Consider the following 17,686-nt stretch of genomic DNA (forward strand, 5'->3'; position numbering starts at 1 on the left):
TTGTTAATGTGTATTTTTTTTTTGTAAATCTTTCTTTTTCATTTATATTTAATATTTTGGTGTTTTTATTTTTATTTTTGTAACTTTTTTTTTTAACTAACTTTTAGCCCCCTTAGGGACTAGAACCCTTGTCCTATTCACCCCGATAGAGATCTATCAGGGTGAATAGGAGCTCACACTGTCCCTGCTGCTGTGTGCTTTGTGCACACAGCAGCATGGAGCTTATCATGGCAGCCAGGGCTTCAATAGCGTCCTGGCTGCCATGGTAACCGATCGGAGCCCCAGCATTACACTGCTGGGGCTCCAATCGGAGGAGCAGGAGAGAGGGGATCCTGTGGGAGGGGGGGGGCGCACTGCGACTGGGGTGGGGGGGCCCTATGCGCCACCACTGCTTAATACTGGGGGGGAGGGGGGGCGCACTGCGCCACCACTGCTTAATACTGGGGGGGCTTGGGGGGAGGCGCACTGCGCCACCAATGCTTAATACTGGGGGGGAGGGGGGGGCGCACTGCGCCACCAATGTCTAATACTGGGGGGCTTGGGGGGCGCACTGCGGCACCAATAAAGATTAATCTCTTATTTATTCATATACAGGAGGCGGGAGCTGGCTGCAGGATCACATAGCCGGCTCCCGACCTCTATGAGCTGTAGCTGCGATCCGCGGCACCTGAGGAGTTAACGACCGCAGATCGCAGCTACAGCTCATAGAGGTCGGGAGCCAGCAATGTGATTCTGCAGCTCCCGCCTCCTGTATATGAATAAATGTGAGATTAAGCTTCATTGGTGGCGCAGTGGCCATAGCTCCTCCCCTACTCTTGTCCCCTGTCCTTTCATTGGCAGCAGCAGCACAGGGGGAGGAGACACTGCTTCCTTCTCCCCTGTGCTGCTGCTGAGGGAACACTGAGAGCGCTGTCACCAGCGCGATCTGTGTTCCCCATACGCTATCGGAATATCGGCAAAATAAATGCCGATACCGATATCGTTCAAAATCCTGAATATCGGCCGATAATCGGTCGATCCCTACCATGGAGAGCTCAGTGGATCTGTGGAGACAAAAATGTCATGACCTAGAAAATCAGGCTCGGAGGAACAATGTTAGAATCTTGGGCATGCCGGAAAGAGCTGAAGGCCCAGATCCGGCAACATTTCTGGAGAAGTGGTTTAAATCCACATTTCCTGAAGCGGCCTTTTCTATGGCCTATGCTGTGGAGAGGGTTCACTGAGTCCCTGCCCAACCTCCACCACCGGGAGCTCCTCCAAGACAACTCTTGGCCCGCTTACTGAACTGGAAGGACCGAGACCTTATCCTCAGCGAGGCGAGGAATAAACAGGCTATATCATTAGAAAATTTGACCATATCGCTCTTTCCCGATTTCTCTGCGGAGCTTCAGAAGAAGCGCGCCACGTTTGTATCTGTAAAGAGACGCTTAAGGGAACTTAACTTACAATATTCCATGCCGTACCCTGCTCGCTTGCGCATGGTGGATGGTGGGAAAACAGTCTTCTTCACGGACCCCTGGGAAGTGGAGGACAGGGTGAACAGACGCCCAGGACACTCGCCACCCACTTGAATGGTATCGTGGTTCTCTGAGTTCTTTCCCCTTGTCCTCCTACAGGAGAATCTCTTCATTGGACAGAGATGATATTTTTCATAGTCTACACCTTGGACTATCGGTATCGCAATTGCTTATAACTATACCCAATTGTTACAATCCTAGTGGTACTGAGAAGCTGTCAGGTACCCTCTGACCAACCAAGGGTTAGGGGAACCGGTCAGATACCTGCATAGATATTCCACCACATTACATTATGCAGGTCCCCGATCTTGTGGCCACAAAGATGGTTTCTACCTCTTTTATACAGTTTGTACGGTTTTGGTTATTTACGTTTTGTTCTATGTTATTTATTTTTGTTAAGGTATGGCACAGAGGCATTAGACATAGAATATATAGGGTACCTCAATTAAGGGAGTGGAATGTAATGTTAAGTCGACCATGCTCTTCAGATACTGGTTATCCTGCAGTTGATACAATGACACATCCGTGGCCACCTAAATGTGATGTCCTGGAATGTGAGGGGATTGGGAGGCCCCATAAAAAGGATAGCAGTCTTCTCTCATATCCATAAATATAATCTCCATATTCTTGGTCCACAGGCGACACATTTAACATCAGACATGGCAGGGAGGCTTAGGAAACCATGGGTACAATGGTCAGATCATGCCTATGGAAATTCATACTCCAAAAGGGTATCCTTGTTGATACACCGTGCTATTCGCTGGACAACACAGAAGACAATAGTAGACCCTGATAGGAAATATATTTTTGTTTTTGCATACATTAACTGCATCCCATACATAGTGTTAAATATATATTACCCCCCACCCGGCAATGTCTCTATCCTACAATCAGCAGCAAGATTTGCAGCGCAATACCCTGACGCTAGAATGATATGCATGGGAGACTTCAACATGGTAATGGACAGCCATCTAGACAGATTTCATGCTGGGGCACATAGGACTAGCCAGCAGTCTTCTCGCATCACGTTGTCCAGACTAGCTACTGAGATGGGTTAGGTAGATTTATGGAGGGAACGACATCATAGGCAAGAAATATACTCTTGTTTTACCCCGTCACAGGGAGCACTGTTCAGGATAGATTATATATTCGGCACAACCTCCACATATCTAGACCTTGTGGATGTTCAATATGGTCCACAGGGGGTGTCAGATCATGCACCTGTAGTGGCGAGGTTGATACTGCCTGATACTACGAGATCTGTAGCTATGCTTCGCATCCATAGGATGAACCTTATAACAACTAACGATCGTATACCAGACCAACTCAATATGTTCCTGGAGGTACATGATAATTCAACGGATAACCTGTTGCCAAGGGAGACGTTGAAAGCTTATATACGCGGCTGCTTTAAATCCTCCATATCCTATATTTAAAAAGATACGTAATGTAAGGAGGAGGAACTGAGTCGCCAATTTAAAGAGGTAGAGAGACGATACATTTCTAACCCTATTGAGGACAACAGAAGGGAGTAGATGCAGAGAGGGAGGCAATACATGATACACCTTAGAGAGAAAAGTGACAGTAAGCTGTTTTTCCTTAAACAACAAACATTTGAACTGGGTAACCAGGCAGATAAAATACTGGCCCATGTGGTACGCAGCAACACAGCCCCATCAGTTTTGCGCATACACACTACAGGGGGTACCTTGGTGAAGTAGGCTTAGGGCATAGTGACTAGATTCCCATCATTTAACCAAGACCTGTATAGATCTATGGTGCAATATACCCGCCCTGAATTGGATAACTATCTTCAGGAAGTTGCTCCTCGATAGAGAGATAACACTATAAGAAGTCAGATTGCTATCAAAGGATTGACCCCGGGGAAGTCACCTGGTCCAGATGGCATCCCGCTAGAAGTATACTCCAAGTACATTGAGACGTTCTGGGATCACAACTACACAAAATGTATGTGGCAGCACAGCAACAAGGGTGCCTCCCAGAATCTTTGTATGATGCTTCGATAGTGGTGCTGTTGAAGCCTGACAAAAACCCACTGGAATGCGGCTCTTACAGGCCTATTTCCCTGTTGAATATAGATTACAAAATACTCACTAAGATATTAGCTAATAGATTGAATAAAGTAATCACTACCATTGTATATGGGGATCAATCTGGCTTCATTCCAGGACAATCAACATCCAGCAATATTAGAAGGGCACAGGTCATTGCTCAGGTAGGAGGACATAAACAATGGGCCATGGCCTCCTTAGACACGGCCAAAGCTTTCGACTCAGTGGAATGGCCATACCTACTAGAAGTACTGAAACAATTCAGGTTTGGTTAGGTCTTAGGTCTTCACATGGATCTCTATAATATACAAGAATCCCAAAGCCAACATATTAGTCAATGGTACACACTCGGCATTATTCAATCTAAGTAGAGGCACTCGGCAGGGATGCCCCCTCTCACCCCTCCTGTTTGCAGTAGCTATAGAGCACCTTGCTGTTAGAATCCGACAGTATACTGTGTTTAGGGGGATATCTATGGAAGAGAAAGAGGATAGGATAGATTTATATGCTGACAACTTAATACTGTTTATGGATGATGTGGAGTCTTATGGCGATAGACCTTATTGACCACCTTGGACACTTTTCAGGTCTCCGCATAAACTGGTCTAAATCAGCCCTCATGCCACTTTGGACAAATGATTGGCTATCAGTATACCACAATCTTCCTGTAGTGGATTACTTTAAGTACCAAGGTAGTGTTATTACCAAAGACCCACTTATGTCCTTTACTAAAAACATTGATCCTATTGAATACTTTTTCGTTGACAAGTTCAGGTCCTGGAAAATCCTTCCCTTATCCACACTAAACCTTATTAAAATGATCTGGTTGCCTAAAGGTCTCTACTTATTGGAACACACATGTATGCCTATACCGCGCAGTTTCTTTGACCGCTTACACTCCTTGATGACTGCCTTTGTATGGGGGACAGCCAGGCGTAAATTTGCTTTACATACCCTGCAAACACTCAAACAGCAGGAAGGAGCTGCTTTGCCTGATTTTTATTTATACTTCTGGGCTGGTCAGGTGCGATACCTCGCACCTTGGGTATCATCAACTGCGCTATCGAATACAGAATACTATTTACAACATTATTTACAACTATCTACATTGTGGCTGATATTGGAGAGTATCTACTTATTCCCAAGACGTGCCCTCCCCGCATAAGCTAGCATATCAGGTGTGGAGCGCGGCAAAACTCCAGCAATATAAAGATTTTGCAGATGTCATCCCACTATGGGATAACCCAATGTTTCCTCACTTGCAGAATTATGAAGGGGAGAAGATATGGAGAGAATATGGAATACTTACCTTGAAAGTTTTATATGACAATGGGGTCTTATGTTCTTTTGTACAACTGCATAAAAAATTTGAAAACTTGTGCACTCACTTTTTTAGATATCTACAAGTGAGCCACGCTATCCTCTGATGCTCCGATGCGCTCCCTTGCCCTGCGCAGGATCGCACAGGGCAAGGGCTTTTTTATTTACAATAATACACTGCTGGACGGAAGCTTCCGTATTCGGTAACGTCACCGGCTCTGATGGGCCGGCTTTAGCGCTGCCCTAGCCGTTTTACAGCCTTGGGAAGCGCTAAAGCCCACCCATCAATGCCGCTGATGTCACCGGGCTCACTGCTGGGCGGAAGCCTCCGCCTGGCAGCCTTAAGGAGAGTCTGGTTTGTCACCGGAACTCCTGAAAATGCCTTTGGAGGATGAAATGCTCTTGTCAGGGGGCTACCTGGGTGAAATTCTCGGTATGTCCGGGTTCAGCTCTGAACCCGGACAACCCCTTTAAGCTCTTAGTTACCACCCATACGCCTTTTTACAGTGGTCACTAAGGGGCCTTAGGCTGGGTTGCCGCTTTTGTTTTTACGATGGCCCAGTCTAAGCACTGCACAGGTCCCCCGGGGAGTGGGGACCCGGCTTTATACATGAGAGCCGCGGCCCTGCTCTAACAACCCGGACCAGTAGGAGTGCCGATCCAGGCTGTCACTTTAAATGCCGTGGGGTGCCAATATGTGTGAATGCTGCCTGGGGTCTGATATAGTCCCCTTGTGGGACTATTAAGTGGTAAAAAACTCTAAAAATGTATTCAATAAAAAAAAACTAAAAAAATATCTTCCCCATATGTTTGGTATTGCCGCATAACGTCCCGGACTACATAAATATCACGTAAATTATCCCCTACGGTGAACGCGATAAAAAAATAAAATAACAGAATTTCTAATTTATTCTTAGTTGCCGCCGAAAAAACATAATAACACGCAATCAAAAAGCGCCATTTGCTCCAAAATGATAACAATGAAAAATACAAGTCGTCCCCCAAAAATCAAGCCCTCATACAACTCCATATAAACAAAAAAAAAAAAAGTTATGGGTCTTGGGATGTGGCAATGCAAAAAAATTGTTTTAATTTTTTTTTTTTTACGGTGGTTTTATTGCCAAAAAGTTGTAAAACGTAAAAAAAATATATGTATTTGGTATCACCTTAATCGTACTGACCCAGAGAATAAAGATATTATGTTATTTATACCAAAAAATGAACACTGTCAAATTTATAATGTAAAAACGCAATGGCAGTATTGTTTTTCCCATCTCCCTCCCAGAAAGAGTTAATAAAAATTAATCATAAAGTTATGTGTACCCCAAAATGGCGCCGTTAAAAACTACAACTTGTCCTGCAAAAAACAAGCCCTCATAAAGCTATATAGACGGAAAAATAAAAAAGTTATAGCTCTTGGAACGCAATGATGAAAAAAGGAAGAAAAACGCTTGGTCAGGAAGGCCCAAAACAGGCTGGTCACTAAGGGGTTAAAGGTTCCTCCCTCTATTAATAATAGGCTAATACAACTATTCATTCTACATAGATGTTACTTGAGCCCTACCAGATTGTATATGATGTGTGTACCACACACTAGGTGTCATAGATGTGCACAGACAAACGCCAATTTCTGGCATATGATGTGGGAATGTTGCTACATTAAATCTTTCTGGCAGGAAGTTGTTAATACTTTATCCACTATGATCCCCAGCCCGATCCCTTTCCATCCCAAGGTGTGCCTGCTAGGGATATTGGAGGAAGAGGTATGGCCCCACCATATTAGGATATTCTTGAGGGAAACCCTGTTCCTTGCGAGGAAAGCAATAGCACTTAGGTCTCATGCACAAGGCCGTTGGGCGGCCCACAAACGGCAGGTCGGTAATCCATGGCCGCCAGCCTTGTGCACCCCGCATCATGGATGCGGACCCATTCACTTGAATGGGTCCTCAATTCTGGAGATGCGGAACGGAGTCACGGAATGGAACACCGGAAGTACTACGGAAGCATACTTTTTCGCGGTGCAGACATACCATGGACCCATTCAAGTTGAATGGGTCAGGCCTGCTGCACGGATGTTGCCCGTACATTGGGGACCGCAATCGCGGTCCACAATGCACAGAACGGCAGCACAACGGCCGTGTGCATGAGGCCTTAGATGGATGGAGGATCGTCTGCCCACTAGGACAATGGAAATCCCTGGCGAACCAAATTATCCCTTTTGAAAATGTAGTATTTAAAAATAGGAAATGCCCACAAAAATTCTGAAAGGTGTGGGGAGCGTGGCGCTCATCATCTCTGACACTGCCCGACTCCAGACACTTACAGGTGAAACTCAAAAAATTAGAATATCGTGTTAAGTTCATTTATGTCAGTAATGCAACTTAAAAGGTGAAACTAACATATGAGATCGACTCATTACATACAAAGCGAGATATTCCCAGCCTTTATTTCTTATAATTTGGATGATTATGGCTTACAGTTTATGAAACCCCAAAGTCCCAATCTCAGGTGCCCTTTGCTCAGGGGGTATGGATTAATTAGCTGACTAGAGTGTGACACTTTGAGCCTAGAATATTGAACCTTTTCACAATATTCTAACTTTTGAGTTTCACCTGTACATTCAGTCATTCCGGCTCTATAATGCAGTAAAACACTGCCCAAAGGAATCTTTTTGTTACACAGGATTTTGACTTAATGAAATACATGGAAGTGCATCATGTTATCACAATTTTGTCTGACACTGTGTATAAGCAGTGTACCGCACACACAAAGCAAAGACAGATTTATAACTGACACAAAAACAACCGCAAATGATAAATGGCCCCCATAGTGTGTTATTCATTGATGTAACTTTTTGTCTTGGGTGTGTGGTCATCTTGCAGCCATTGTCTTGTTGGGGGAGCCAGTACGTTGGGAGACGAGCCTTCAGCTGATCCTGGATATACTGCTGAGTGCAGGGAGACCGACAGAGTGGAGGACCCCCACACCATATCCACACATACCAATACTGGCATGTAATATGGATCTGCTCTGGATGGCTGAAGCTCAGATGCCCAGGTCAGGATGCAAACTGGCTTGTATAGAAAGAAAATGCATTGAAAAATTTTTTATTTTATCATTTCAACCAATTATTATTATTATAAAGTTTGCCACCAGGGGGCAGAAGAAGTTCACAAATGTTTATGGCAAATCGATAGATTTTGCAGATAGTGTAGCTTGTTATACCACCACCTAGTGGTGTTGTGAAGATTGTACTGTATATATTGGAGTACGGTAAATGTATCATAAAGGGATCTTTTAAAGTCAGTTTTACTTCAGTCTATTTTGGCATAATATGCGCCAAATGTATAAAATGTTTACCTTTTTTATTTTGTTGGTATTTTTTTTCCATCCCCTCTACTGGTGTAAGATTGCTGCACTTTCAGGAGTAAGTAGGAATTCATAACTGGTGTACGCCCCATTAATATAGCTAGTCACGCCCATATTCATAACCACTATTTGAACTTGATGGACGAAAGTCTTATTTTTTTAACTGTGTAAGGCTATTTTCACACTCCCGTTTGGTGCAGATCCATCATGGATCTGCAAAAACGGATCCGTTGCAAAAATACAACCGCATGCATCCGTCATGAACATATCTGTTTGTATTATCTGTAACATAGCCAAGGTGGATCCTTCATGAACTCCATTGAAAGTCAATGGGGACTGATCCGTTTTCTATTGTGCCAGATTGTGTCAGAGAAAACGGTTCAGTCCCCATTGACTTACAATCTCACAAACGGAAAGCCAAAACACCAGTGTGAAAGAAGCCTAACTGTGTAGCTTTTCATTAGTGGTGTGACAGGCTTAAAAATCACAAAGTCAAATTTTTGGCAAAGAATTAAAAAAAAAACTCTGGTTCAGAAGATCAATACAGTTACTTCTAACACATCAGTACTGATTTCTTATGGTTCTTTTTTTATTTTATTTTTTTCTGGAGCAGGTTTGGTCACGGCACATTTCTTCTTTGTTTGGAAACTTTATACCGTAAAATCACTGGGCGAGAACTGCAGTACCAGGCGCTGATTGGTAAACCCAGCCCCGTGACATACCAATTTGCAGAGCATCTAATTCTGAGCCAGGCAAAGGAACGCGGCTGGAGTAATCCTGTCCGAACACTGTATGCTATTGGGTGAGTCTGTCTTTTCTAGAGAAAAGCTCTGTCTCCATGGTTGTCTTTATGCGAAATTGCTACAGTCGGGATGAAAGGCAGAAGGAAGAATTAGCGCTTTTTAGGGTAGCAAAAATAGTGAGTGCTATATTCTTCAAGGTGTAGGGGGAAACTACCAACAGCTTTGCACCAGTATTTTGCCTTTAAAAAGCCACAAATTGAGCAGAAGGTTGAAAATTGCAAAATAAAAAATTATCTTTTTATGCAGAATTATTAATACTAAAGCCAGAAAATGGTGCAAATTTTGGTGCAAATTATAGCAACCATAGATTTCATTATCTGACTTTAGGTCAGTCCTTTTTTTAGACTGGTTTATAAAATGCTGAACTGTAATTGTAATTCTGATCTTCTACCCCAATCTTCTGCTTTAGGGATAATCCAATGGCAGATATATATGGTGCCAACCTTTATAACCGCAGCCTACAGCGCCATAGTGTAGACTCCTCTTCATGGCCACAAAGCTGTAAATCAATTCTAGTGTGCACAGGTGTGTATAGTAATCAGGACAAGGTGCCCAGTGACCCACAAGAGAGCTTGACGCAGACTGTTTTCCATGGACACCGAGACTTCAAATTTGATCCAAGCCTGGTGGAGGCGTCCTATGTGGTGCAAGATGTTGCCGAAGCTTTGGAGCTGATTATGAAGAAAGAAGGATGGAGGTCCAGCCATGAGAACACTCAACCATAATAACCAAATTTTGCCCCGGGAGGACAGGACACATTTTCCATTTCAGGGATTTTATGATCGTAGATAGATTTTATAGCATGTGCCTTTCTAGTTCTGTGTGAAAATTTTAACTGGAGGATGACAGAAGCTGAACCTCTCTGTCCATTCTGTGTTGTAAATGTATTTTAATATTATATATATATATTTTTTTTTTTTTTTTTTTTTTTTTACCTCAGCAGCGACTAAAGCCAACTGCCTTAGGTAAAAACTCGCAAATTATGGTGCATACCAGATCTGCTTCTTAAGAAAAGAGGTGGGATGTAGCCTTCTGCTGCTCACTGCATTTACTATAATTACGTAAATTATAGCTGAAATCTACGCCAGCTTCTAGCTGGTGTAGCTGTCATTTTATAGTGCACGGACTGCTGGAAGACTGTGCCTCAATAAATTGGGCACATTGTACTCCACTGCACTGTTTACTTAGAAGGGGGCAGTAAGCGCCAGTAAATCTGCCCCAACTTGTGGAGCTCCTTATAGCAATTTTACATTTCAAAGATTTCAATCTGTCTGTAAAACTAGAATTTTTGATAATCCTGCTCCTTTTGGACTTGATGAAGCCAGATATATAGTTTACACCTGTTCACTTTAGAACCCCTAGAGAGTTTTATACTGACCTCACTTAGGGCCACATAAAATTGTGACAGAAATGCTGATTTCAGCCGTGTGTCACTGGTTGCCGAGAACCAGCATCATGGCCTTGAAAAGAGTCAAATCTACCTTAGAAGAGTCATGGTTATTCAGAATCTCCCGCACTCCCCGCTTATCTGCTGATGATTGGCAGTTGCCGTGACTCTTTTCCCAGGCCCGGTCTGCAATGATTGTGATGTTGGTTCTCGGCAACCACTTACTTTTAACTTTTAAATGACAGACCGCTTAAATCAACTCGCCTGTCTCTACTTTATTCTGCTGTTAGTATGGGCAGCATGAAGGTGATGACAGGTTCCCTTTAAAGCTACTTTCACACTTGCGTTCGGAGCGGATCCGTCTGGTATTTGTACAGACGGATCCGCTCCTATAATGCAAACAATGGTATCCGTTCAGACGGAACCGTTTGCATTATATTTCACTAAAAAAGTCTAAGTACAATTTGTATTCAGACGGATCCGTCCAGACTTTACATTGAAAGTCAATGGGGGGCGGATCTGTTTGAAAAATGCACCATATTGTGTCACCTTCGAACAGATCCGCCCCCATTGACTTCCATTGTAACTCTGGACGGATCCGTTTGCCTCCGCACGGCCAGGTGGACACCCGAACGCTGCAAGCAGCATTCGGGTGTCCGCCTGCTGAGCGGAGCGAAGGACAGACGGTGCCAGACTGATGCATTCTGAGCGGATCCGCATCCACTCAGAATGCATTAGGGCTGGACGGATCCGTTCGGGGACGCTTGTGAGAGCCTTCAAACGGAACTCACAAGCGGAACCCCGAACGCTAGTGTGAAAGTAGCCTAAGACTGTCTCTTCAAAAGTAATGAGGACAATAAGGAATAAATATTGTAATATTGATGCACTTTATTGTATAAACAAATGTTACTTGCTGATTGACAATTTGGCTGCAACCTGTTTGACAATAAAAAAAAATACACTGAAAAAAAAAAGACTGTCTCTTCAAAAACCCGCCTAACCTACAGTAATCAGGAAGGAGTTTGAAGGATGCTGATTTGCCGTCAGTAGTTTTTATCTTTATACTTCTTCGCAAAACCCTGCTATGCTCTCACAAATAGACCACATTCATACAATGCATCACACAGCCAATTTATGGGCGCACAGTGGCGGATTGGAAATCAGTGTACTTTAAACCGTTCGCTGATTACTGTAGTTTACAGGGGATTCAGGGGTGACATTGTGGAAGATCATGAACATTTCTTCTGTCACAAAAAAAATATATATATTCTACGGTGGCGAATAAAAGATGATAAACCTCTGCAATAGTCACTGTATCCTAGAGATATCAGAAGGACGGTTGGATAAGGCTACTTTCACACTGGCGTTTCTGGGTCCGCTTGTGAGATCCGTTTCAGGGCTCTCACAAGCAGCCCAAAACGGATCAGTTCAGCCCCAATGCATTCTGAATGGATAAAGATCCATTCAGAATGCATCAGTTTGCCTCCGATCAGTCTCCATTCCGCTCTGGAGGCAGACACCAAAACGCTGCTTGCAGCATTTTGATGTCCGCCTGACGATGCGGAGCCAAACAGATCTGTCCTGACTTACAATGTAAGTCAATGGGGACAGATCCGTTTCCACTGACACAATATAATGCAATTGAAAACAGATCCGCCTCCCATTGACTTTCAGTGCTAGTCAAAACGGATCCGTTTGCATTATCATGTTTGTTCATAGTAATGCAAACGGATCCGTTCTGAACTGATGCAATCATTTGCATTATAGGTGCAGATCCGTCTGTGCAGATACCAGACGGATCCACACCTAACGCAAAGTAGTCTAAGGCCTCTTTCACACTTGCGTTGTCCGGATCCGGCGTGTACTCCACTTGCCGGAATTACACGCCGGATCCGGAAAAACGCAAGTGTACTGAAAGCATTTGAAGACGGATCCGTCTTCAAAATGCTTTCAGTGTTACTATGGCACCCAGGACGCTATTAAAGTCCTGGTTGCCATAGTAGGAGCGGGGAGTGGTATACTTACAGTCCGCGCGGCTCCCGGGGCGCTCCAGAGTGACGTCAGAGCGCCCCATGCGCATGGATGACGTGCCATGCGATCACGTGATCCATGCGCTTGGGGCGCCCTGACGTCACTATGCTGCTCCCCCGCTCCCCTTTACCATGGCTGCCAGGACTTTAGCGTCCCGGCAGCCATGGTAACCATTCAGAAAAAGCTAAACGTCGGATCCGGCAATGTGCCGAAACGACGTTTAGCTTAAGGCCGGGTCCGGATCAATGCCTTTCAATGGGCATTAATTCCGGATCCGGCCTTGCGGCAAGTCTTCAGGATTTTTGGCCGGAGCAAAAAGCGCAGCATGCTGCGGTATTTTCTCCAGCCAAAAAACGTTCCGTTCCGGAACTGAAGACATCCTGATGCATCCTGAACGGATTTCACTCCATTCAGAATGCATTAGGATAAAACTGATCAAGATTCTTCCGGCATAGAGCCCCGACGACGGAACTCTATGCCGGAAGAAAAGAACGCAGATGTGAAAGAGCCCTAAGACGTGTACTCTTCGGAATGCTGTTCATTATGATTATAATAGGACTCTGCTAGGGGAAAATTAAAGAGGTTGTCTCACCAGTAAATATATTATATATATATATATATATATATATATACAGTTGTGCTCAAAATTATTCAACCCCCACTGAAATTGAGTGTTTTGGCCAGTTTGACATTGATTTTGATCATTTCAGTCATCTTGTTTACAATTAAATCAAAGAGGCACTTGTAAGTCAGACAAATATAACATAACATTTATAATGAAATAACCACTAATGTCTTTTCTGTGCTCACATCATTATCAGTTTTATTCAACCCCCAAGTGACATTCAATCTTAGTACTTAGTACAACATCCTTTTCCAGTTATAACTTTTATACGTGAAGCATAGCTTGACACAAGTGTCTTGCAGCGATCTACGGGTATCTTCGCCCATTCTTCATGGGCAAAAGCCTCCAGTTCAGTCACATTCTTAGGCTTGTGCGCTGCAACTGCTTTCTTTAAGTCCCACCAGAGGTTCTCAATCGGATTTAAGTCTGGTGACTGCGATGGCCACTTCAAAATGTTCCAGCCTTTAATCTGCAACCATGCTCTAGTGGACTTGGAGGTATGCTTGGGATCATTGTCCTGTTGAAAGGTCCAACGTCTCCCAAGCCTCAGGTTTGTGACGGACTGCATCACATTTTCATCCAATATCTCCTGGTACTGAAGAGAATTCATGGTACCTTGCACACGCTGAAGCTTCCCTGTACCTGTAGAAGCAAAACAGCCCCAAAGCATGATTGACCCCCCGCCATGCTGCACAGTAGGCAAGGTGTTCTTTTCTTCATAGGCCTTGTTCTTCCTCCTCCAAACATAGAGTTGATCCATGGGCCCAAACAGTTCTAATTTTGTTTCATCAGTCCACAGAACACTATCCCATGACTTTTGTGGTTTGTCCACATGACATTTGGCATACTGCACTCGACTCTTCTTATTCTTTGGAGACAGCAAGGGGGTGCGCCTGGGAGTTCTGGCATGGAGGCCTTCATTACGCAGTGTGCGCCTTATTTTCTGAGCTGAAACTCCAGTACCCACATCTGACAAATCTTTTTTCAGTTCCTCAGCAGTCACACAGGGACTTTTCTCCACTTTGCGCTTCAGGTAGCGCACAGCAGTCGAAGTCAGCATCTTCTTTCTGCCACGACCAGGTAGTGTTTCAGCGGTGCCCTTTGCCTTGAATTTGCGAATGGTGCTTCCTATGGTGTCTCTTGGTATGTTTAACATCTTTGCAATCGTCTTATAGCCATTGCCCTTCCTGTGAAGAGAAATCACCTCTTCTCTTGTCTTCCTGGACCATTCTCTTGACTTCACCATGTTTGTAAACACACCAGTAAATGTCTAGAAGGAGCTGAGTGTCACAGTCCTTTTAAATCTGCCTAATTGGTGCTTATTATGCTTGATTGCTGCTCCTTGACATCCACAGGTGTTTTCAATACCTGATCGAAAAAAACACTTGAATGAACCTCTGTTCTTAAGAGTGGTAGTCTTTAAGGGGTTGAATAATTGTGTCAATGAAGAAATCACAAAAAAAACATTTAATACTGTATTACAAAAACAATTGATGTCATTTAGTTGCATTTGGTTCTTTAAAAAGTCTTTGTAGGATTTCATTCTGAACACAATTACAAATGTACACTAAATTCCCTAAAACCCTTTACAGCATTGGGGGTTGAATAATTTTGAACACAACTGTGTGTATATATATATATCTCAATACGCACATCCACCTATTTAGCTGAGTTCTGGTGGACATGCATGCTCAGTCACTATCTACTCCTCATTCCTATTCCATATCGATCCTTTGCTCACTGAACTGCAGCCTATACAAACTGCTTCTCTGCTGCTTGTCAGGTACGAACTAAAATAAAAGGGTTTTCCAGGATTTTTATACTGATGACCTATCTAGATAGGTCATCAGTATCTGATCAGTGGGGGTCCGTCACCTGTTTTGAGAAGGCACCAGTGCTCCTGTGAGCGCCGCTGCCTTCTCGCAGCTTACCAAGCACAGCACTGTACATTTTATAACGGCTGTGCTTGGTATTGTACTCAGCCTCATTCATGTCTGTGGGACTGAGCTGCTCCTAGGCCATGTCACTAATGAACATGTCGTCACTCGGCCTAGCAGAGAGAAGGCCGAGACCCCCAGCTGATTAACGGGGTCCCATGTGTCAGACCCCACCGATCAGATACTGATGACCTATACAGAGGACTATGGCAACTATGTTTATAGTTATTGGATGGTGATGTGGAGCAGGGGTAATGAGTTATTATTATTTTTTTAGGGGGGGGGGGGGGTTGAGTTGTGGGCAGAAAGCCAAAAATGGGTTATGTGACACAACCCAAAAGCCTGCACACAATAGTACAGATTAGCAGTGGTGCTGAGGGGGACAGAGAAAAAATAGATGAAAAGGGTTGAAACAGTGCAAAGCAGTTGAAAATAGCAGTCATTAGCCTTCTGGAATGTTTTTTTTTTTTTTACTTGGTTTGTGGGATAACAACTTTAAAGAGGTTGTTCACCCTGGGGGCCTTTAGGGCAGACCCCCACATGCCGCCACACTTGCAGAGGGAAGCATACTTACAGTACCTGATCCCTTCCTCAGGGTTTTGGCTCCTTCTCTCCCCTACCACCGTTGCTGGTCTCTGCATGTCAATGACTAGTCACAGCAGTGACCCACACCCCGTATACCCCATGCATTATGGGTGACATGTTGCTGAAGCGGCCATGTGACCCGCTTCAAACAGGATGTTGGAGACTAGAGAGCGGCAGTGTACGTGAAAGAGCCAGAACAGTTTGTTTGCCTCCACAGATCCGGTGGTGGTGGGGGCATCTGCCCGAAAGAACCTCCAAGATTTAACAACCCCTTTAAAATGATTTAGCTATTTTAGGGCTCTTTCACGCGAGCAGAAGTCGTGCTTGGAATCCTCTGCGTGAAAGACAGCCAAACCCCACTCTGGACAGCAGAGACACGGAGCAGTAACATGATTGATAATGCTCAGTGCCTCTCTGTGACCTTTTTACTACTACTGAGATAAAGTTGTCACCGTGATTTTGTAGTAAAAAGATCACAGAGAGGCAATGAGCATTATCAATCATGTTACTGCTCCGTGTCTCTGCTGTCCGGAGCGGGGTTTGGCTGTCTTTATTTAAAGGGAACCTGTCACCTGTATTTTGTGTATAGAGCTGAGGACACGGGTTCCTAGATGGCCGCTAGCACATCCGCAATACCCAGTCCCAAAGCTCTGTGTGCTTTTATTGCGTAAAAAAAACGATTTGATCCATATGCAAATTAACCTGAGATGAGTCCTGTATGTGAGATGAGTCAGGGACAGGACTCATCTCAGGTTAATTTGCATATGTATCAAATCAGGTTTTTTTACACAATAAAAGCACACAGAGCTATGGGGACTAGGTATTGCGGATCTGCTAGCGGCCATCTAGCAACCCATGTCTTCGGCTCTATACCCAAAATACCTGTGACAGGTTCCCTTTAAGTAATGTAGCATCCTGAGAACCACTATGTTCTATTAGGGCATATAGACATCATGGTGGAAAGGGTGTGGGGGGGGCTCCATTTAGGACCCCTTTATTTGATAGAGCAGAAGGCTTTGTATTAGGCTACATGTACACGGCCGTGCTGTTTTTTGCGGTCCGCAAACCGCGGATCCGCAAAAAACGGAAGCCGCCTGTGTGCCTTCCGCAATTTGCGGAACGGATTGGGCGGCCATTGATATAACTGCCTATTCTTGTCCGTTTTGCAGACAAGAATAGGACATGTTATATTTTTTTTGCGGTACCGCGGAACGGAGCCACGGATGCGGACAGCACACGGAGTGCTGTCTGCATCTTTTGCGGCTCCATTGAAATGAATGGGTCCGCATCCGAGCCGACAAAATGGCGGCTCGGATGCGGACCCAAACAACGGCCGTGTGCATGAGGCCTTACTGTGTGGCCTGTTCACTGGCATAAGCATAATTTGCCCTGCAGCAGCCACCCACGGCTGTTATTGCCAGAAGAAGTTACAGGCGGTCACAGCAGGGAAATTGCAATATGATTGTGAAATCTTTACATTTTCTAATAAAGCTTGGGGCAAATGTTCTAATAATTCTAAGCCAGTTTTCTGGCATGCCATGCTTTACACATTGGGAGGGTCCTATGCCACCCAACTGATTTAGGATGATTTATGCCAGAAAACGTGTGGTACAGATTTTAGATATAATGTAAGCCAAATTCTGGTGTAAATTATTGTAAATCCAAAAGGCTGCCAGGAGGGCAAGAAGTGGCAAGAAGCACAAAAAGTTGCAAATTATGCAACAAATATGAATTGTGCGATAATTTGCAACCTTCTTTGACTGGGTCACTAGTATTGCTGCTCCGTTTATTTCTGTGGAGCTGACAGAGAGAGCAGAGCGTTTGTACTCAGCTATCTCCGGCAGTCCAATAGAGTTAAATGGAGCAGTGGGCACGCACACACGTCTGCGGCTCCATTTGAATGAGGAGCATGGGCCTCTCTGTTCTAATGGATAGGAGATAAGTTGTCTTAATAGGAAAACCCCATTAAATCATTTTCAAATCAAGATAACTATCCAGGGATTAAATCCAACTTTTACTAAAGTATCAGCTCTTTATGTG

The 17,686-nt window shown here is 44.2% G+C and overlaps 1 protein-coding gene across 2 annotated transcripts in view; it reads left to right on the forward strand.

The window, feature by feature from the left end:
• HDHD5 (haloacid dehalogenase like hydrolase domain containing 5) overlaps positions 1-10,727 on the forward strand; it is a 39,637-nt gene extending 28,910 nt beyond the window's left edge. For both annotated transcript variants that reach the window (XM_044281361.1, XM_044281362.1), the window contains exons 7-9: positions 7,792-7,966; positions 8,892-9,080; positions 9,491-10,727. In XM_044281361.1, coding sequence (XP_044137296.1) covers positions 7,792-7,966; positions 8,892-9,080; positions 9,491-9,806 — 680 coding nt within the window. In that variant the 3' untranslated portion in view covers positions 9,807-10,727. The remainder of the gene's footprint in view (positions 1-7,791; positions 7,967-8,891; positions 9,081-9,490) is intronic.
• Positions 10,728-17,686: the final 6,959 nt, after the last annotated feature.

Source organism: Bufo gargarizans, chromosome 2 (assembly GCF_014858855.1).
Source record: "Bufo gargarizans isolate SCDJY-AF-19 chromosome 2, ASM1485885v1, whole genome shotgun sequence".
Taxonomy (NCBI): Eukaryota; Metazoa; Chordata; class Amphibia; order Anura; family Bufonidae; genus Bufo; species Bufo gargarizans.